Source organism: Apis laboriosa, unplaced genomic scaffold, assembly GCF_014066325.1.
Source record: "Apis laboriosa isolate Shangri-la unplaced genomic scaffold, ASM1406632v1 scaffold24_cov149, whole genome shotgun sequence".
Lineage (NCBI taxonomy): Eukaryota > Metazoa > Arthropoda > Insecta > Hymenoptera > Apidae > Apis > Apis laboriosa.
Genome location: NW_025222499.1, coordinates 390,230 through 413,436, shown reverse-complemented (window position 1 = coordinate 413,436; position 23,207 = coordinate 390,230). Strand labels below are relative to the sequence as shown.

Genomic DNA, 23,207 nt, shown 5'->3' with positions numbered 1-23,207 from the left:
CAAATGTTGTACTCCTTCAAGAAAAAATATTTAATACTCTGCAATATTAATACTCTGCAATTTAATATATTACTTCAAAAAGATAGAAAGGTATATTATCTTACAATTGCATGATGATAACGTTATAAATATTAATTATATTGATAAAATTTTACAAAAGATTTACAATAATGTGGAAAAATTCAAGTGCACGGTATATAAATGAAATAGAAATTTAAACAATAGGTATTTTACAGCAATTCTGTATAGAAAATTAATTTAAACACCCCTTCTCGAATTCAATTGTCCACTTTCCTCATCCACTTACAACTCTCTAAAATTCTTAACCAACCCTCATTTCCCCTCCTTATTACTTTTCCACGTTACTTGGAACACAGAATTTTTCCATCTATCTTGGGGAGGGGAGAAAAGGTGAAAATCGTCAGTTAATTAAACTTTGAATTTCTCGAAAGATCCCCGCCGCTGAGAACTGCATCGTTGTTAATTATTCGATGGAGAATCTTCGACGAAGATGTAGGATGAATCACTGAAAATTAGGTTGCGAAGTGGAAGACAAGTGTCATTATTACAAGAGGCGTTTAATCGGATTTGCCGGTCGAGCAATTCACCTCGACTCGAAAACTGGCAACATCGTTCAATTTGCATAACGACGTAATTTAATGCGTATCTGCTTGGTCACAATTCTTTTTTTCTCTGTGAATGTAAATGTAAGGTTTAATTTAGAAAAAAAGTTTCGCTGATTTCTATTTTCATACATGATTTTGATGATCTGCAATCTGATCACGTTTGAAAGTACTTTCTTTACGAAAAATTTTGCGAATATAATCGTATTTACGTTTAATTGGTTCTAAAATCGATGAAATATCAAGTATAGATTCGTATTTATACATGATTTTTAAATGAAAATTTAAGCAAAGACAGATAAAAAACAAATAGAGATAAAATTACATATTATTGACAATATTGATACTAACAATAAACAAAATACATATTGTTACAACATACAAGTTTCATAAAGATCTGCAAACAATCCAATTAATTATTCCAATTAAGATAGGAGGGAAAGAAATTAATAAAAAATTTCAGATTTCAAACAGACAAAATTTAATTAATCCCAATATCGAAGAAATATAATTTCGAATCACTTTAAAATCACTCGTTCCGTCAAATGAAACAAAATCAACGAAAAGAAAGAAAAAAAAAAAAAAAAAAACCAACATTCGTTCCTTCGTCGAAACGTGTATATATCCGTCGCAATTAAGTTGGGAAGGAAGTCGACGATTAGAAACCGGCCATTAAACAAGAAACCACGTCCACGTGTGGTCCGTGCAAAGAAGAAAAAAAAAGATAAGGTCGCAACGGAAAAGAAAAGGAGAGGAAAAAGAAACTGCGAGGTTGCACGAAAAGGCTCGCTTCTAATAAACTATAACGTTCTGCTCGAGATATTAGCATCACCGGTAACGACGAGCAACGTCGCGACACCGGGTGTCGGCGGTTTCCACGGTGGGGCGACAAAAGAGCAACCACCCTTTCAGCGTTCTCTCTCTCTCTCTCTCTCTCTCTCTCTCTCTCTCTCTCTGCCTTTTTTTCTCGTGCCACCGTTAGGTCTCGCTCTTTTTCACCGCTATTCCAGAAGTACCTCAGGTAAGCTCATTGCCGCTGCTTACAAAGCTTACCATCCCTCGTCATCGTCGTCTTCTCTTTTTCCTCCATCCTCCTCTCCTTCACTTCCTGCGCTCCGTCTTTTTTCAACCTAACGCTCTCTTTTTGCCTCTTTTTTTTGGGAAACTCGACGAGCGGTATCGCGAAGGTTTCCTTGGATTTTTATTGTTTTTTTTTTCTGGTTTTGTTTTATTTTTGTTTGGCAACTAGATTTTTTTTCTTACTATCCTTACTCTGGAGATGTTCGTTTTGACGAGATATCACGTATCACGAGGAGCGAATTTTTTTTTCTACGAGTGATTGAGAGGTATTTTAGGGAGATTAGATTGGTTGGATCGGGATGGATTATAATTATTGTGACGGGAGAATATTAATCAATAAAAATTTACGAGAATTTTGTGATTAGATGGATATCCAAATGGTTAATATAATGGTTGTATAATTCTTGATTTATTTGATCATTCGAAATTTTCTCTATCAATCTATTCGAAATTTTGTTTTGGAAATTGAGAATAATTATTTAAAATGGGAGAATAATTATAAAATTACAATGTAACAATTGAATGATATATTAGAGAATATAAAATAATTTTCACAGTGATTTAAAGTGTTTAACGTTTAATTCTTTCGATATTGTTTGGAATTTTTTTCTTTTTTTTTTACTTAATTTTCGAGAAAATTTACTTAAATAGTGTTTCATATAATTCCTCGCGAAATTTATGTATTTATAAAAGAAATTTTTTCCACGCGAACGTATTCGAGAGACTTTCCACCGTGTGCAAAAGTTGCTGATTATTACTCGCACCTCGACCTGGAAACTGCATAAATCTGTCCTCGAAAAGGTAGTTAGTGCAATTAGAGGCACGCGAGCAGTTCTTTGCAAATTTCCACGATGAGCACAGCCTTCCCGCGATGAGCTCTGCAATTTTGCATCGCGCGAATGTTCATACTTTTAAAAATCTCCGCCTATTGTCTATTTTGTTGTACTTTGTATAAAGTATGTTTGTACATGATGAAGTAACGAATAATAATAACGTGGGATTAAAAAGGAAGAAGAGATTATCTTTTTAGTTTTAAGAAATATTTCATATTTTTTTTAATAACTTTATTTTAAATTTTTAAAGTTTTATAGTACATGTTTTTTTTCAAGACGCTTAAGAAACATTATATTATATAGTTTTTAATGTTTAATTCTTGACAGAGAATTATGAAGAATAATAATAACGAGATATCTAATACAGAAGTATTTTAATTTTTAAATATTTATTTCTATTTTTGTATTAATATATCCTTCAAGAGAAAACAATAACGTTCAATAAAATGTAACTAATGTAGATTTTTCAAAAACTTTCAGCCTTCGAAATTTTATATTTTTTTACACTCGATTATATTTTGAACGAGAAATACTCAATATCTAAATACACTCGCAATTTTTTTCAATTGGACAAATAATTTCCAATAAAATCCAATTAATTTTCACACAATTTTTTTCACTCCGCGTGACAATCATTCTTGTTTCATACAATCTATTTAACTTGCCCAAAAAAAAATTTTTTTTTTTTTTTTCCAATCCAGGACCGACGAAACTCTCGATTATTAATTGAACAATTTCCAAAGCAGAAATATACGGCGAAAAATTCGTCGAGCCTGATTAAATTTTTAATCATTTTCGAAATTAACAATCGGGAAAATTCTTTGGCGATAGTTTTTTTTTCTTTTCTTTTTTTTCTTTTTTTATCGTTCATTTTCCACCACAATTTCGAACACCCTCCCGAACACCCTCCCGAAAATTCGCCGAGATAGGGAGGAGCTTCCCTAGCGCGACGAGATCTGCCGCGTGCATTCATTCGTGCTCTTAAATCTTCAGCGAAATATGCACAACAATAGCGGCGATAATAAATTCACGCGAGGACATTAATTAGCGAACGCGTTGCGTGGAGATAAAAGTCGCGTTTTATCGAAATGGTCGTTTGAAAAAGAAAAAAAAAAAAAAAAAGAAAAGAAAGAAAGAAAGAGAAAAAAAACGTGAAACGTATTTTCACGTGCTCGGGAACATTTTTATTTGGATGGAAATGGCGGTTTGGCTCGAGCCGGTGGATAAATATCAAGAAAGAGATAATCTTGTCCGATCTATTGAATCGAACTCGAAAATGTGAAATAAATTGGATTTTTGCACGTGCTATTATTTGTCGTTTGTCGTGTACAAAGGTACGGTGAAAGAATATATATATATATATTTTTTTTTTTAATGAAATGTCGATGAACAATGTTTTGTTTTTAATAATGTTTTGAAATTTTGTAATTAAAAATTTTTTTTAATTAAATTTTATAAAGCATTATGTATGAGACAATTTTTTTTTTACTGAAATTTTTTATTACTTTTAGAAACTGTTTTTGAAAGTGTCATTTTGTAAAATGTAAAATTTAATATTTCGAATTATATATATTTTGTTATTGATCTGGTATTCTAATTGGAATGGCGTATTGTTTTAGAGATTTAGCCAACTTTCCGAATGTAACGCTATATATTTGCTGAAGCTGTTTAACCTTTGAGGAATTGGCAGCTGTTTGAGTTTCCAAAGTAGTTTATCTCCGATTATGTGCAAGATACCGATACGATTACGGTATAAATTCTATTTATTAGTTCTATTAACTTTCATAATATTGATCTGTGATTTTACAAAATCGAAAATCTTCGTATTCTACCGAATTTTTTATACTTAAAATTAATGATTGAGAATAGATCAAATTACTATACATATATAACATGGACCATGCAAAAGATTACATTAACACTATTTTACAAATTTGAAAATAAATTATATTTTTCAAATTCTGTGTTAAACTTTTTAGAATTTTTCAGAATCCTCTTTTATTATAATAAAAGTAATTTTCAATAGTAATCTTATCCTTTTTATCACAATATTACACGAATCTTATTATCCTTCTACTACTCTTTCATGGAAAATATCAAAATACATAGGAATTTTATATTAAAAAGCTAATTAACCACTAAAAAAAGGATATAATACACGATATAATAAACGAGAATTGCAAATTTCAAATTTATTTTTGAATTTGCAATATAACAATTGCTCGATTACGATTTAATATATTTATAAATCATTATTACCTCGGATTGTATCGAAACAAGTCTTGATTCCTACTCCTGGATCGAAACCAAATAAAGTTTCATTTTCTTCATCCCCTGGAAAGAATAATCGTTCGACAAAACAACCCTATAAAATTGTGCTTCGTTTACAGACAGGCATCGATGAAATCCTCTATATCCCATATTAATTCTTATCTAACAATACATTGAAAACATTTGTCTCTACACAACGATCTTTGTCTATATTTGTCGACGATCTCCATTAAAATATAAATTCACTTCGAGATAAATTTTACAATTGTTATCCACTCGAATCGGTCCAAGATAATCATTGAATGAAATGCAACTGCATCATACTTCACGAGACTGGCTCTAGGATTCTACTTTCATAATCCCGCATCTCGAACATCGGTTAAGCGTGAACGATCCCATAAAAACGCGCATTAAACGTAGATTAAACCGATTTGGTGGGGTTGAGGGGGGGAAAAGAATCTTCCATCACCTCCCCGCCTACGATTCCTTCATCTCGATGGATCTTGCAATTTACATTCGAACAAATCGTTCGTTTCTTATCTCCGATTGCAGGGTGCATTAATGGATTTTCTACTTTCCATTCGGATGAGGGACGATATACACGCATGATTTCTTGCGTGCCATCCTCAGATTTTTTTCTTTTTATCGAGTATTCAATATTAATTATCACTTTTACTTTGACGTCCCAACAGGATTACTTGATTGAAATTATTTGTGTTTCAGAAAAATTCATGTAGATTTACTTTTGATAATTTGGAAATTAGCAAAATAAGTCCAAGGGGTAACGCATAAAAATAGTGCAAAAGATTAATTTAGAATTTTTATTCAAATTCTTATTCGAAAGATACGTACTGCAAAAATTCTCGAAGCTATGATTGTGATTATCTTCATATTCACTGCGCTTATGACTAAAGTATATATAACTTTCACGATTTTTAGCGAAACAATTGCTTTCAATATCTCGATATTATGTCGAAATCTTTTCTTCTAAAATATTCCACGGACGATAATCGAGATTAAAATGAGCAATCTTCTGCAGCAGATGAACGCAGATGAATTTAACTCCCAACCAACGTTTCGTCGTTTTGTCCTTATGGTACAGAATCTTTTAAAAGATATCCGATATTTTTCAACGATAAAGGTGCAATTGAAAAATTTAATAATCCTTTATCTCCAAATTTTCTCATCATTTTCCCAATAACTTTTATCCATGCGCGGAAATAGAATTTACCACGTTCTTTCGTTGTGTACGAATGATGTACGATGATATTTAATATTCGAACTTCTAATGTGTCTACATTAAAATGTTATTTAAAGGAGAAGGAGAATGAGATGGAAAAATGAAGAAAGAAAATCAAAGATATTATGAATATAATTTCTGAAAATTCACTATTATCTTTATTTCGTATCAATTGTAGAACACCAAGATTATTTATCTATTATTATACAGAAGTATATTCGATAAATTTCACTTTGATTTATTTTGTTAATTATTCAAGCATATAATGCAGCGTATTACTGTATATTGTTGACGTATCAATAATCGTACAGCCGTTATACCGACTAAATTACTTAAATAAATTAATTCGTACTTTATTTCGTGAAATTAATTCGTTCATTCAGGACGAATGTTGTTTAATTGTTTATCTCGTAACTCTATTGTAAAGCGCATTCCTACAATTTACCGCGATAGACGCATAACGTTATTTTTCATCCCTCGATTTCTGTCGTACAATCTTTTGTACTTGTATTTTTTTTCCTTTTTTTTTTTTTTCCAATAACCCGGTATTTGTTTATGCCCATGTCACAATTTGTCCTTAACAAAAGGCCACCAATGAAATAAATGATCCTTTGTCCATCAGAGAAATACGAATCAGTGACGAAATCGAAAAGTGAGGGTGGAAATTCATATTCCTTTATTTCATTCCCGATTCGAAATGGTGCACGTACACGTTCCACCGACTGATTTCCAATTCCAATTTTTCATCATTTCACTTTTCGATCTCGACGACCAATTAAATTCATCTGACGCTTGTTTAAACAAAATAAACTTTGCCGCGCGCATTTCCTGCCCGACGCGGAAGAACGTGTTTTTACGATCGAATTTTAATCGATATGTAAATATATTTTTTTCGATGAAATTTCTATTTAATCGAACTATTTTATTAATTCTTGAATGTTAAATTAGAATCGTAATTGTATTAAACATTTTTCTTTTCTTTTTGTTGAAATTGAAAGATTCATAATAATTCCAAACATCCATAACTTTTCGTGATTCGATTAAATATGATAGAGATATATCGAATTAGAAGAAAATTTGGCAAATTTAAACGAAAATTCTAACTATTCTTGGAGGTCCAATAAAATATTAATATTTTTTCCATTATATTATTTTAAATGTTTTAAATTTAATACATTTATAATACAAAGTTCTTCTTTCAATATTAAAATTGATTACAAAATGAAATATTATAATATTAATCGTATGAAAAGTTTCGATAAATTCATTTTTTTATAATCCTACTGAATAGCCAATGAAACTTTTTCCATCTCTGTCAAAAAAAAATTAATCAAACCAACTTGAAATTAACCACCCCTTCCATTTGAAAGAATGTTTCAAATAAAATACAAATTATTACTCGTTTCAAATTACCTTCCAATCCAAGTAATTCGACAATACTTCGAATCGAAAATCAATAAATTATTCATTTATTTCTCTCGGCTGCAAATCTACGCGTAAGACGAATTAAATCGAATTACTTCGCGACTTGCGATACTTTTTTTTTTTTTTTCTTCTTTCGGATGCTACGCGTATCAGCATAACGCGTCACGAATCACGGCAATAAATCCAACGAGATCTTTTTATCAGATCAGCTTTTGTCAGATAGCAGAACGTCCCCATACGCGCGTATCGAGCGATTATTCGTGTAATCGCGAGTTCCGCGATACCATCGTCCTCTTCGGCCACGATGATAAACGAGGGAACATCTTGGCAGAACGTTCGATCGATGAACACGTATTCTCTCTTAACCCCTTCCCCCGTCTATCCAGAGAGATATCCAGGAAGGGGATGTCGCTCGTTCAAAAGCTTTCGACTAGATACCTTCCAATGTTTGTTCCCCGATATTTACCGGAATATTTTCGGATACAGACAGGATTTGATACATAAAAAGGATTTGAAATTTTGGTTTTTTTCTTTTTTATTTTCTCTTTTCGCTTGGCGTTGATATTTTTTTATGTAAACTTTTGTAAAAGTTCAAATTGGTGATATAATATTCGATATAATATTAATTCTTTTTTTTTTTCTTATTTTTGAGACTTGATAGATAATTTACGGTTTTTATGGTGATATTAAAAAATTTAAAATTTGAGTTCTTTAAAAGTTGCTGAAACCTGTTTCACTTTTAATCTAATTTACTCTGTCAAAGAGAATAGGTTGTAATATTTTAATAATTTCTTTTTGTAAATTTATAAAATGTTTTTTATAAAAAATTCACTTTGGATTAATTTATCTAAATAATGTAAATAATTCTATATAATTGTCTTACAAAATTGGCCAGATTTTTTCGACCATAAATTTATCTTCATTTTTATATTTTCAAACAACAATAATTCAACGTTGGAATGACTCGTTTCTAGTATCGGGAAAAAATCAAAAAATCATATTTTTAATCCGATTTTATCAAAGATTAAAGGATTATACAGTTTTTAAATTTAAATTAAAAAAAAAAAAATAAAAAATAACAGCACAATAGCTTATCGACAAATTAACCAGGACAATGTTCCGTGATACCGAACAATATACGAGGAAATATCAGTGCGCAAAAATTGTGGTATTAACGGAACACGTTGAAATTCAAAGCGAAAATCGATATCCACAATCCCCCTCGATGCTGGAACGGGCGTGAATCATATGTCCGTTATTCTTGCACGAATTTGATGCATCAACGGTGACTAGACACATTCTTCTTTCTGTTCGCTCGAAGTCATTGAACTGTTGCCTGATAGGACCTTTTGCTCGTCATAGTGAAATTGATGAATATTAAAAACAGAAAAAAAGATAAAGGAAAAAGAAAGAAAGAAAGAAGAGGGGGGGAAGAAAAAGAAACGAAAAGCGGTTTTACATAGAAAAACTGAAGATTCGTAATCGTCTGTGAAAATTATATTTAAAGATTTATCGTGATTATTTTTAGAAAATGGTTTTAGAAAGTCGTGAGTTTTCGTTAAATATATACTTCAAAAATTTTAGACTTTTTTTAATATTATTTTTGCAAATTTTACAGTTATGTATATTCATCTAATATTGATCATTTTTCAACCGTAACATTCCCCCCTCCTCCCATTTTATTCCTCTCTAATAAGAACACTCGTATCAAATTGTACATAGATTTTAAAGAACATTTTTTTAGAAAAATATATCTTTTGTTCGAATAAAAAAAAAAGATACATCGTAAAAAATTGAAAAAGCGAGACCTCTCCTTTAATCATCGTGGATATTCAAAACTATTTAATAATTTATGTCGATCCTTTTAATCCCATATATATATATATATATATATATAGCCAAAATTTCATACATATATATTGGAAATACAATTTTAAACGATTTAATAACCGGCGCATGTTTCAGCGAAGTTTATCCTCTCGTTCTCTCCGTTTCGGCGACAATTTCGCTCGCACATAATTACCAGCTCGGTCATTATAAATGCACAGCGCCGAGGAAACATTCGCGTGCTAATCAGAAAGTAGGTCGAACTGAATCCCCAGGATAGCTGAACGCTCGCTGCTTATACACCACGCGATTTCCTCGCGATATGAATAATTTATCGGGAACGGATATCGGGATAATAGCCTCTAAAATTGACACAGGTTGGGAAACGGCGTTTAGCGACTATTTGACACGCCTCGTATCCCGACTTCTTCACGGCTGTATCTAACCGCTGTTGTAAAAGAAATTTCCTCGTTGCATCAGATCACATCGAAACACGTGGATTGCAGCGATTTAAATTTGAATTCGATGTAAATGCTTTTTCTGTTAATTATTTATTTGTGTTTACAGGGTGAGTCTATTATTACGGAATAGAAATTTTTACCTCGAATATAAAATTTCTTTTATCAACGTGACTTAAAGAAATCTGTTTTATTTTTTGAATAATAAAGTGATAATAAAGTACATTCAAATTATTTATAAATTATTTGTACGTAGAAATTGCGTAACGTGGAATGAACGTACGTTCGTTTTTATCCAAAGGAATATTATAATAAGAGGGAAGAAATTTGTTAATATTATAGGAACGAAGTAAATGATTGAACGTAAGCTAATATAAAGATATATATTTTTATTTGCAGAGGCACGAGCCAGAATAAACGGGCAAGCGGATATTTACGTGAAAACCGGCAGTCTTCTCATCCTCACCTGCCTCATGTCTCAAGGGCCTCACGACCTTGGCACAGTGGCTTGGTACCATGGTAGCCAGCCAATAGTTACGTCGCCTCATTCGGAGAACGACGTGAACGGCGAGCCCCGCATCACGGTCGAAACCGAGTGGAGCGACGCCCTCACGTCAAGGTGAGCTTATTTCTCCATTTTTCTTACGATTTATTCAGGATTATTTCGGGATATAGAGAGAACGACAAACGAACGATGTTATCGAAGAGAAGATAAATATATAATATTAATTTAAAACGATAAGAATCGATTATTGGAAAAAATATATTCAACAAAGGGAAATTTATATGATTAAACGTTTAATTTTGTAAAGATTTAGAAATAATCAAGTTTTTAATCATATTGATTAAATTTGTATTAAATTGTTATTAATTAAACAGGGGGATCAATTTCGAAAATCAGAAACAATCTGATATTATTTAAAATCTCTATCTATCTGCGTCGAACAATTCAAAAATTAATTATTGATCAACGTGTTATCAAGATTGAGAGCAGGTTTCAATCTGAAAACTAGAAGCAAACAACCAACGTGTTTATATTAAACCAAATCCCTGTCCATACATTCGAAATTACTTATCGAAACTACAGTTATTATTCAACGCACTAATGCATGGGACACGTAATCTGATCATTTGGGCCAACTCTCGAAAAATGTGTGTATATTTCACGCGTATATTATTCATCGTGCTAAATATAAATTTATTTAATTTACATAAATATTAAAATTTAAAAGGGAAAAAATATCAATCGATACATTTTATTTCGATATTTCTTCATGATAAATAATTTTAAGTGATTTGGTTAATTTGAAAATTTATTTTACCAATGATAAAATATATATATATATATTTTCGTATACATTTGTTGAATATTTAATATCGCGGGGATTACAACTTTACGTTTATTTGACGTTTTCGTGCCAGTTATTATCGAAATTTGAATTTGGAAACTTCAACACGATATATTTGAGATTGATTGTACGTACACAGTTACGTACACATTTGAAGATATTATCGCGCACGCCTGTGAATTAATAGAATAGAAGTAGAACAATTTACATTCATGGAAAATTCAATCTTGACGCTTACATCCACAATCAACGTCTATCGAAACCTAGAATCCTTAATTAACAAATTATTTCGTGAAACGCATAAATTACAATGAACAATGAATAATGAAAGGCGAAGCAAAATATCTATATTCATTTCACAAAATTCAATTTCTATACTCTCGTATACGATCATATATCCTGAAACTGAAATCCTTAATTAACACATTACTCTGTCAAACGTATAAATTACAACTCCATATTACGCCCACGAATTCTCGGAATAAAACAATAATCTCTGTATTTCTATATTAGAAATCTATAAAATTTATGAAACATCTTATTACAACGTATAAAAAAAATAATACGTTTAATAAACTCGTCGCAATTTTCTATCGAACAAACTATCTTCCAAAAAAAAAAAAAAGAAAGTTTCTATTCTACTCTAATTTCTTGGATTTAATTAAATAAATTTTCCATAAATAGTCTCATTCTCTTTTTACAACATGGAATATATTAACGATCCTTGCTTATCAAATATGTTTAAAATTATAAATTATTATCATCTGTTAACAAAATTAACAGAGAATTGTAGCTACGTTTAAAAAGAATAATTTCCAAAATTCTTTCGTCAATATCTGCATCTTTATCGTGCTAAAGATTGATCGTGGCGCCATCTTCGAAGCCATCCATCAAAATTACCGCCATTGATTGAACCGATATCGCGTTAATATCTCGATGACAATTCCTGATCCAGAGATTCCTCTTCCAAAGATGACACGCGCAATGGCGATTAATTCCTGGTTCTTGAGAGATTCTCTGATTCCGGAGAGAGAGTGGACCCTCGTAAATTCGTCGGTGTGAAACAGCGAGACTGACAATCGTCAATCACGTCCAAAAACAGACGCAGCACGGGTGCAATATTCCCGCGACGCACAAACGGCAGGGCTGACAAGGGCGTAGAAATGCAGAGCATGCCCGATGCGTCTTCACGGTGCATAGGCCGCCTGACAAAGGACTGGGCTCCTCCATAGTTGGAGGACCGGTAGAATATTGTGCCACGTGGTGGAACTGTATGCATAAGGTAAATGGGAGGATAAATTAATCTTGAATTTGATACTGGAAAAGAAAAAGGTCGAATATCGTTGTTGAGTTTGAATTAAAAATTGTGATGTCAAAGGTGTTTGAGTGTGAATAATAAAAAAATTATGTAGAAGTCTCTTGGTATTCTTCTTCTTGGATGTTTTGTGTTTTTTGAAAGAAAGAAAAAGATTTTGTATTGAATTTGATACTGGAAAAGGAAAAGGTACTCGAATGTCGTTGTTGAGTTTGAATTAAAACTGTGATTTCAAAGGTGTTTGAATATGAATAATTATATAGGAAAAATTATGTAAAAGTCTCTTGGTATTCTGATGTTTTGTGTTTTTTGAAAGAAAGAAAAAGATTTTGTATTGAATTTGATACTGGAAAAGGAAAAGGTACTCGAATGTCGTTGTTGAGTTTGAATTAAAACTGTGATGTCAAAGGTGTTTGAATATGAATAATTATATAGGAAAAATTATGTAGAAGTCTCTTGGTATTGTGATGTTTTGTTTTAAAAGAAACAAAAAGATCTTATTGAGTATTGAATATTGAGAGAAGAAAGAAAGGCAGAAGATGTGATGATTGTGTTCTTTTAAAAGGAAATATAAACTGTTGAATATAGTTTGGATTGGATTAGATAATGGGATACTTTTTTGGGAAAAAAAATTAAATATTAATTTTTGAAATTATAAATTTATAATTTTAATCACAATAGACAAGCTGTATATCAAAAGTGTAACTATTTATCTATATATCAGCACATTTTTTGTTTTTCCTTTCTTCTTTCTTTTCCTTTCTATTTTTCTGTTTCTTTCATTTGATTCAGACATTCCTAGGAGATATTCAGGCACGTTGGAAATCTCGAGTGGCTGATGCACTTTTCATTCACACCAACAATAAAGCACTCGGTCCAAATATCCTTGTTTCTCACCTCCAACCTTCTGCAGAGTATTTCATCCATGAACTACAATCCAAACTTGAATATAAGGTTTAAAGATTGTACAGTTTTCTTATTTCCAGTTATTGAAAATCGATGAATGATTATATCAGTGTTTCTTTGATAAAATATATTTGTTGTAATTTTGAAAGACATTAATTTTTAAAATTAGTTCTAAACTAAATCTAAACGAATTTTCATGCATTCCTTTATATCACAATAATAACGATATTATTATTATTTAACTTAATAATATCTTCAATAAAGATCTAAATTTGTTGTAGAAGATATTATTATAGATTAGAAAGGCTAAATCTCAAAGCTTAAATTATTAATTAAAAAGAAAAAAAAACATTAAGGCTCTGTGATAAATTCAGAGTTCAGGTGCATTGGCTTCGAACTATTACATTGACACCATTATATATCCCTTAAACGATCGTCATTACCCTCAGGGGTGCAATACGTTAACGTGCCATACGATGAAACTAACTGCTAAAATACGGCGAATAAATGATTAATCAATAATCTATTGAGACAAAGTTGTCAGAACTTCTTTACGAGTCCTATTGTCCTACGACTGGTGCATCTGACGTGAAATTATTTCCATCGATTCGAAAATTTATTGGAACAACGTTCAACCGATTTCGATCGTTGCAGAAAGACGATTTTCGTTATTATTTTCAGCTTATTTCCGATTTATAGAGATGGAAATCATCGTCAAGAAACTTTTGAAATCGTAAACGATCCTCGAATTGATTTATAATCCAATTTTCACATCGTAAGGATAATTTAGAGATGAATTTTTTTCATCTATTTATGAAAACTTCATTTGATTCGAAGAGAAAGAGTTGAGAATAATAATTTTACATATTTTTAGATAAAAATATTAATCACTGTTCAAATCTTAATAATTAGATAGTCAATACAGATCCATTTTGATCCATCAGAGATTAATCAATAATTAATTTATTTCACAATAAATTCATACATTGTGAAATAAAATATAAAAAGTGTTATTATTTTGCGAATTGAAATTTGTAAAATTGTATTAATAACAAAATTCAATACTTGTACAATTTTGTAATTAAATCTTTAAGAATTTTCGAAATGAGTAAACGTCAACAAACTTTCCAACCAATTTCCAATCGTCATTACTTAGAAGGAAATACAAAAATACGAAAATGTTTTTCGTGACTGAAACAGCATCCCTCCCAAGAGGACTATTTATTTTACTTACAACCGACACGTTGCTCCCCTAACGTCAATGTGTACCAAACATTATGTTGCACCAGAGAAGAGAAGTATTTGGGGTTATTATCACGAGTTGAAAAGAATGATGTACACTATCTCTTGGATAATACTCTTAGATGAACACGATTATAGGATTTATTTTACGACGCTTGTCTATGATATCTGATATATATCCACTGTTTCTGAAAATGGTATATAATAGCGTCTGAAGAGATTTTTATCTCTGGTTGCTGATCGTTGGGATTAAGTGTCGTTGAAAATTTGGTGTAACATATAATTGATTTAATCTTGGAAAAATAATTATCGATTATAATAAAATAGAAGAATTAATGCTTGTTGAACTTTATAAAAATCTGCAATGATGGTTATTAAAGTTGCTAAATTAGAAATAGATAGATACAATCATATGCAAAATATTAGGGAGAAATATTAAGAATATATTCTATTTTATTCTATATTTTGATTTAACATAAAGTGTTAAAGTAATTAAAATAATGTAGAACAGAAAATAGTAAAATATTAAATGAAATATGCAGTCACTATTATCCTATTCAATGATTCATGTTATTAATTGAATTGTTAAACACGATATTTTATTAATAATTAATTTTGTTGGTTATTAATAATTGTAATTAAATGGAAGTAATTCTAATTATATTTACTCGATAAAATGTTTCTCGTTGGAGATATATTTTATTGATAACCGATCCTCCTTTAATTAAATATAATAAAATATAAAGTTGATCGAATGTAATGAAAATTAATTTTTGTATCTGTATATTTATTTATGCGTGGTACGTTTTTTTGAAAATTATCATAATTTCTCAAATAACAGAATGTTTATTCACAAAAATAAAATATTCTTAGAATATTCAAAATTGTTTGTCTTTCAAAGAGTATTCAGTTCGTCAGAAAATAAAATTTTAACATTAAATTTTGATTTCTGGAATTTTTTTTAAGCCATTATTTGAAATTTCGAATGACATACATTTCTAGATTAAAATACAATTTCATATTAAATAATTTAATATTGCAGAAAATTAATTTCCAGATTGTTTAATTAGTCTACGTATAATAAATGTAAATTAAATTTCATACAAATATTTACCTCGATGCACAGCCATAAATTTCAACGATAAATGAGAATTTCTTAATATAAATTTCAATCAAGACACCTCATTTAAAAATACAGACAATATAATTCAAATTCCCTGTTTATAACTATTAAAAATAATTGAACACGGTAACATTAACAAGAATTCTATTTGGGAAAAAAAAATTACATAATTCTAATTCCAATCCGTCATTATTAAAGATAATTAAATACAAGAAATTTCAATCAAAGAAATCAAAAACGAAGGAAAGAAAGAAAGAAAGAATATTCTCATAATTCGACTTGTAATTAAAAAAATTTACTGTAAATTATTCGCTTTAGAAATCATAAACATTTCTAAATTTATCGTTCGGGAACAGAAAACATTTGTTATATATTTTATCCACAATTTATTTCTAAATCTGAAGTGTGAAGTGTGAAATACTTAGCCAGTGGCTTTTTAATAGTAATTACGGTAATTCGTATTAATGAATTACTATGAAGTAATTAAAGTTTCGATTGATGAACGCCCGGTTGAAATTGAATCACGGAACGCTTATATTTTTCCCTCACCCCCTCCTCCTCCCCTTAAACGATAAAGCGGTGAAGAGAGAATTCATGATACCGCAAGTGGTATTAACCGGCAATTAATAGCCGTTAGATCATCGTTGCTTCATTATTAATTTCGACGTGAATTATTTCATACAGCCCTTATACCGGAACCGCGTATCGATAACCACTCGCGAAATTAAAGCCATTTCTATCATTCGGGGGCAATTGTTAGGCCAAATTTATGCGTCTGACGTGTTTTCGCGTTTCGGTGCCCCGAAACGATTAAATGGGACATGATGACAGTCGAATTATACGACCCTGTTGTTTGCTTGATCCCGACATTGGGGATCGGGATATTTTGAGGAAATGGTGGTAATAATTTCATATTTCGCGGAATATCGATTATTCCGTCCAAAGATGACGGCCACTTATTTACATTTGACGTTTAATATCTAAAAATCATAACGTAATTTCAAGAATTCTGATAATATTTTAATTTTACTTCTCTCTGGAAATACAATTAATTTTAACGTATTCTTAAACATTGTTATTTATAAATTTTCTAAGTAAAAAAAGTGGAAAAATATTGATTTTTTTTGAGACGCCAATTATTTCAAAAAGTTGAAGAGAATAAACTTATAGATACGTATCTTTGGCGCAAACGATGGAAAAAAAAATATGTTTTTAATTACGGATAATTAAAAAAATTTACAGGAATAACAGTCGGTTATGCTTTCGATCTAATATCGGTCTTTTCGTTTTGTTACAGATTGAGGATCACCCATGCAAAGCTAAGCGACTCTGGAAACTACAGTTGCGTGCCCACTGTGGCGGAGAGAGCCAGCGTCAACGTGCATGTTATTAATGGTGAGTTCTATATATTCTATATATATATATATAAATTGCATGCCATATTGCTCTTAATACCATAATATTTTAGACAGGCTTAATTATACAGGATCGATGCCTCTGCATTAAAATCATCTCCAATTATATTATCATATATATATATATATATATATATATATATTGTAGTAGCAAATTCATCCAATAGACTTTGATCGAGTCGAAAAGATATATACTTTCAAAATTTTTACTTTATTTTTACTTTGTATTTTCATAAAGAATTTTCAGATTTAAAATTTCAGGGGATGGATAAATATAAAGTTGGTAGTAGGATGGGGCGTAACGATTAGATTTTTATTTCTGGTAAAAATCCTTATCCATTTGAGAGAAAATCGGAGCCAGGAATATGTATATATATATATATTTAAATGAAAAGAATCGATGGAACAATTGGAAGCAATTTTTAAGAGATTGTCTTCGTTTCGAATTTAATCTTGGAAATTGAACAGCTCGTAAGGGAAATACAATTGGATATTTTTTATCATGGAATATATTGTAAAGATAGTTTGTACAATATGTCAAACGGAATCGAACATCGTAACGCAGATATTAAATTTTTAGATTTTGTATAATACAATTAATTTATCCAACTTTGCTGCAATTCAGATATCTTTCTCTGTCCTCGTATTCGTACAACTTGCAAATGTTTTCAACAATGGATTTCAATTACAGTTTAATTTTTATTTGCGCAGAATTGAAGTCGAAATTTCATTATTAAGAATATTATATCAAAAATGTACAACATACGAATCATTAATCAAGTTTTAAATAAGAAACAAAAATAATAAATTAATCGGATCGAATAATTTTAATAATCTTTCAAAGCTTTCTTTTTCCTTCTTCTTTTTTTTTTCTTTTTTTATTTTTCAATGTTAATTATTTCTCCAGAAGAAAGATATCTCCTTGTTTAATAATGTAAACTATCTTCGAAGCTTCCATCCACTTTTATCCGAATCCTATTGCCCGAATTTTCGTAAGTCGATTGCAAAACGAAGGAAATCGATCGAATGCAAAAACGAATCTTCCCAAGATTTCGTTATTCCCTTATGCGTTCTTACAATCGGCCTCCACCGAGATCCAATTACGAATTTTCGATTAGCAATATTCTGAAAGCATGGTAATCGTCTAACTCGATAGATAAAAATAAGATGGAGTGGGAAATAGATTAAAAGGGATTGGAAGAAGATATTGTTCAATTGATTATGAAAATTATTTATTTATTTAAGTGGAAGTGGAAAGGCATGGAATGAAGAAAAAATAAAGAGAGAAGAAGAAAAATAAAGGTAACAAGACGATTATGCATATATTAATATATATTTGTTTTTTAATTTCTTAATTAATATTATTAATTTAAGTTTCACGTGTATAAATATAATATTCATAGGAATTCGATGCACATGATGTATTCAATTAAGAAATTCCAACATAGTATGGTCAGCTCTAAATGTTCAACATACCTTGACTATCTGTTTCAAGAATTTGCTGTTTACATCATTCCATTTATTTCTTTTAATGTTCGATTTAAAAAATTTCATTTAATGAAATAATTAATTTTCGGTTGAAATGTTAGATTAATTACTAATTTCCATGATCATTTTGTTTTACTATCAAGTTAGAATTTTCTTCCACTCCATTTGGAACTTTCATTAAAAATATTATTAAGTGGTTAAACATTGAATGATATATATTTGAAAAATCATATATTGGGAAAAAATCCAATATTTATTTTATGAATAAGCATGGAATATTTAAAATTTTACGTAAGTAACTTTATTTTTTCTTCAAACAAAATACTCGTGTTCGCCAGTTTCAAAATTTATAATTATTATTCTTTCATTTATATATCTGTTAAATTCTCATACATATTTCAAAATTATTATTTTCAATGAAGCACCAAAGCATCGAAAATTTTATGAAATAATTCCATTCAAAATTCTAATCCTTTCTAAAAATTCAAATTTTAATGAAGATTTTGCATGAAATTGGCAAATTCATACGTGTGCAGCGAAAGGATTAAGTCAATGAATCAAAATTCATTCCTCTCATCAAATCAAAATGATTTCTATCTTGATTCGAAATCGAATTTTCTCATCAAGACTGTTTCACTGATAGTCGATTTTGTAAATAGGCGAAATTACATATATAAGGACAAGATGGTGCACCGATAATCCAAAGATCTTAGGGCATGTCTCCGGTTTTCCATCGGCCATTATGTCGCTTTTGTCACGCCAGCTGCACCGAAACGTAATTCTATTTCCTTCCTTGATCTTCGATAGAATCTTCCATCTGGAACAAGCTTCTGACCACTGTGCTTCCTTTCCTCCCCCACTTTATGAACCTGACTTCCTCGAGTCGAGCGATATTTCTTTGAGCATTGATTTTTATGAATTATAATCACGAGGAATGAGATGTCAGTTATATGCGCATCGAGTGAGAAATAATAATTGGATTGCGAATATTTATGCGAAAATTTAATCAATAGGAACAGAATATGTTGGAACGACTTGATTGAAAAGGGAAATTCTTCACTTTTAAATTCCTATACGAAATATCTCTTGGATGATATTGGAATTTTTGAAATTTCGTTTTATTTATAGGATATAAATCTATGAAATGGTTGAGAATTATTTATAGATAATACAGTTACACGCATGATTTTCTATCGTTTCAAGCTCCTATACAAAAAGAATTTATAGAACACCTCTTTTCCACGTTATTTTTACCATTTCTTGGATGGTTTTTATTTGGCTGTAAAGTGACGTTGAACCATTTTCCCAAGCAAGTCTTCTGAAATTTGAACATCTCATTTATGAACCGTATAAAAACGGACACGGAAAAAAGGAAATGAGAAGTGGAATTTCGTCTAAGTACAAGTTCCGAATTTTTACATGGTTTTCTTATAAATCATTGACAGTAAAGATATACAGGAATATAGTGAAATATTGATAATAAAACATTTTGAGGAAAGGGAATAATTTAACTCGTAATTAATATGATAATCATTAGACTGTAGATTTTTATGCAATTATGGAATTATTAGTTGAAATAGTCGATTAATATGCGGAAAAGTGTAAAACATATGCTACATTACCTCGATATATATTTTATGCGACAAAATGCAAAATGAAACTTCAACTATTCATCAAAAAACATGGGAAAAAATTTAAAATTTTGTCATTAAAATACACTCATAATATGGAGAAAACCGTGCCATTGAAGTCACTTTTTGATTTATTTCGATATCTCAATCGGTTGCCGAGATATAACGATTCAAAGTTTCCATAGTACTTAACATAGGGCTAAAAATATGAATGGTGGCGCCATCTATTGACCTATATATTTTAGAAGCGCGTACTACGTTTTTCCAGGAATCGCGTCTGTCGCTTGTCTGGAATTTGAGGTAGGTCAGTGAAAGGAGGTGCGAGCGAGAGGTCCGAATAAGAGACAGAGAGAGAAATAGCGAACGATTAAAAATTACCTTTTGCTTTACACGATGATATCTCGGAAACCGGAAGTGATATCGGGATAAATGAAAAAGCATTTTAAAGGGCAAGGTTCCGCGCTCCAACGATCGTTCACTCGTTCACCGGAAGTTAGTATCTTCGGAGTTATGGCGGTTCAAAGTTTTCCTAATTTTAATAGGATCTCGTTATGTTTAAGGTAAACGATTAAAAATTATCCTTTGCTTTACACAATAATATTTCGGGAACCGGAAGTGATATCGAAATAAATGAAAAAGCATTTTAAAGAGCAAGGTTCCGCGCTTCTAACAATCCTTGATTCGTTGACCGGAAGTTATTATTTTCGGAGTTATAGCATTTCAAAGTTTTCCTAATTTTAATAACATTTAATCCGGTTTCAGGTAAACGATCAGAAATTAGCCTTTATTTCACACGATGATATCTCGGGAACCGGAAGTGATATCGAAATAAATGAAAAAGCATTTTAAAGAGCAAGGTTCCGCGCTTCTAATGATCTTTTATTCGTTGACCGGAAATCACTATTTTCAGAGTTACAGCGGTTTAAAGTATTTTTAATTTTAATAGAGTTCAATCGAGTTTCAAATAGAATTGCTGGTATTCAGCCAATTTTTAGTTAATACAATTAAATTTTGCAGCAATTTTACTTTATTTAACGAGCATAATCATGATTGTTTAATTTCAATTCAAGCGGAGATTCAAAAATAAAATTTCAAAATTAAAAAATTAAATCAATCGTAGCGTATATCTTTCATTTTTTATCATGAAAAATGATTTGAAAGAAATAAACAATTCAAGCCAATTTTACGGACCGCTCCTTAATAAACCCATATACGGCGTCGATGAACTTCTAAAAAATTAAATAAGATCAAATTCTTTGTTGTTCCTGCTTGCTCACTCGGGAAAACAACGGGAAAAAATCAACCTGTTAGAAAATCTTGAACGAAACGGCGATTCGTTCAAACTTCGAAAAACAAAACAAAAAAAAAAAAAAAGAAAAAAAGAAAAAGATCTGGAGGAAAAATTAAAAATAAAGAATTCATAACCTGACCAAAGTTCTCGCCCGTGTTATAGATGCAATAATCATCGACAAAACGTGGCAAGAGTTAATTAACTCCTGGCGCTCCGTTAATTTCGCGTTGTTCCAACAGCGGAGAACCCTTTAATTACAAACAGCCGTGAAATTCTAGACGATGGATCGATCCCTATCGACGATCGATACCGTGTGATCCACTCTCTCTCTCTTTCTCTCTCTCTTCGCCTGTTGCGCCTCGCGATCCTCTCTCTCTCTCTCTCTCTCTCGCTCTAGGTATCGCCACGTTTCATCGTTCGAGAGACGAACGAAAATTCAACCTCGAAAATCGAGTGGAAAACGAGCTCGAATTTCCACGGCGACTTTTCCAACGCGAAATTGTTATTCCGATGGAAACGTGGGTTATTACGAGACCGGTGGACAATCGGCCGTGGTTTAATTATGCGATATGCCAGGCGATCATTTTCGATCCTCGCTTCGCTGGGCTATCACGGTTTTCACGTTACGCGCCGATTACCGAAATTAACACGGTTGGACTCGATTTAATTGCCGTGTGAGAGAGCCGTTGTCAAGTTTTTAATTCTATTCGATTTTTTTTCTTTTTTCTTCTTCTTCTCTGTACGTGTATGCACGTTTTAATCGTTGCGGTGGCAACATTAAAATTGACGCTTCGGTGCAGCACTTTGGAATTTTTAATGTTGTTGAGAAAAGATCGATCAAAGTGTTTTGAGGGAGTAACATCTACTTTTTTTTTTTCTTTAGAAATTTTTAAGGTTTTCTCAGTTGTAAATAATTTCGTGATAGTCTTAATATCGATTCGAAGTTAATATGATCGAATAAAATCACGACTTGGATTGGTCTGTAATTCTCTTTGCTTAAACGTATCGCAAAACCCTGTCGTTCAAACGTTGAAATGATAAACAGATCCGTTGAATTTCCTTAAACGAGACGGTTAATGGATAAGGACATATCGTTAATTGAGCCAATCGTGCAACTATCAAACTATCTTGGTTGTGTCATCACACGCCACGCGTATGTCTTGTTGGATAAGTTTGGGACATTCTCTCGAGACTCGTGACAACAGACGGTGTAAACTACATTCGTACCTGTGTCCTGCACATTTTAACGCCGGTTGAACGTTAAAGCACGATAAGAGAGCAACTAGTAGAATACGTACACGAGAGGTGTTAACTGATGGAAAGTTTGCGGTTGAGAAAACGAGTTGCTGTGGAAGAAAAATGTCGTTGTTTCGTTCGTGGATAAAACTTGGCGAGGAAAAGGTAGAGGAATGATGATTCAAACCTATCTCTTTGATCTTATTGTTACTAATAATTTTCAGTGACTTTTTTCTTTTTCCAAATATTATAAAAGTATATATGAAAAATATATTAAGTATTAAAAATATATTAAAATTATATTAAAAAATATATTAAAAGATATTAAGTATTATATTAAGTAATATGTAAATATTATAAGTAATATATTAAGTATTATAAAGTATATATGAAAAGTATATATTAAAATATAAAAATATATATGAAAAAACTTCTTTATATCTATCTTAATATT

At 30.9% G+C, this 23,207-nt stretch overlaps 1 protein-coding gene across 1 annotated transcript in view; it reads left to right on the top strand.

Annotated features, from left to right (window-relative positions):
* Positions 1–23,207, top strand: part of LOC122713540 (zwei Ig domain protein zig-8) — a 416,620-nt gene that overhangs the window by 361,333 nt on the left and 32,080 nt on the right. The window contains exons 4-5 of the mRNA XM_043934103.1: positions 10,157–10,376; positions 16,990–17,087. Coding sequence (XP_043790038.1) covers positions 10,157–10,376; positions 16,990–17,087 — 318 coding nt within the window. The remainder of the gene's footprint in view (positions 1–10,156; positions 10,377–16,989; positions 17,088–23,207) is intronic.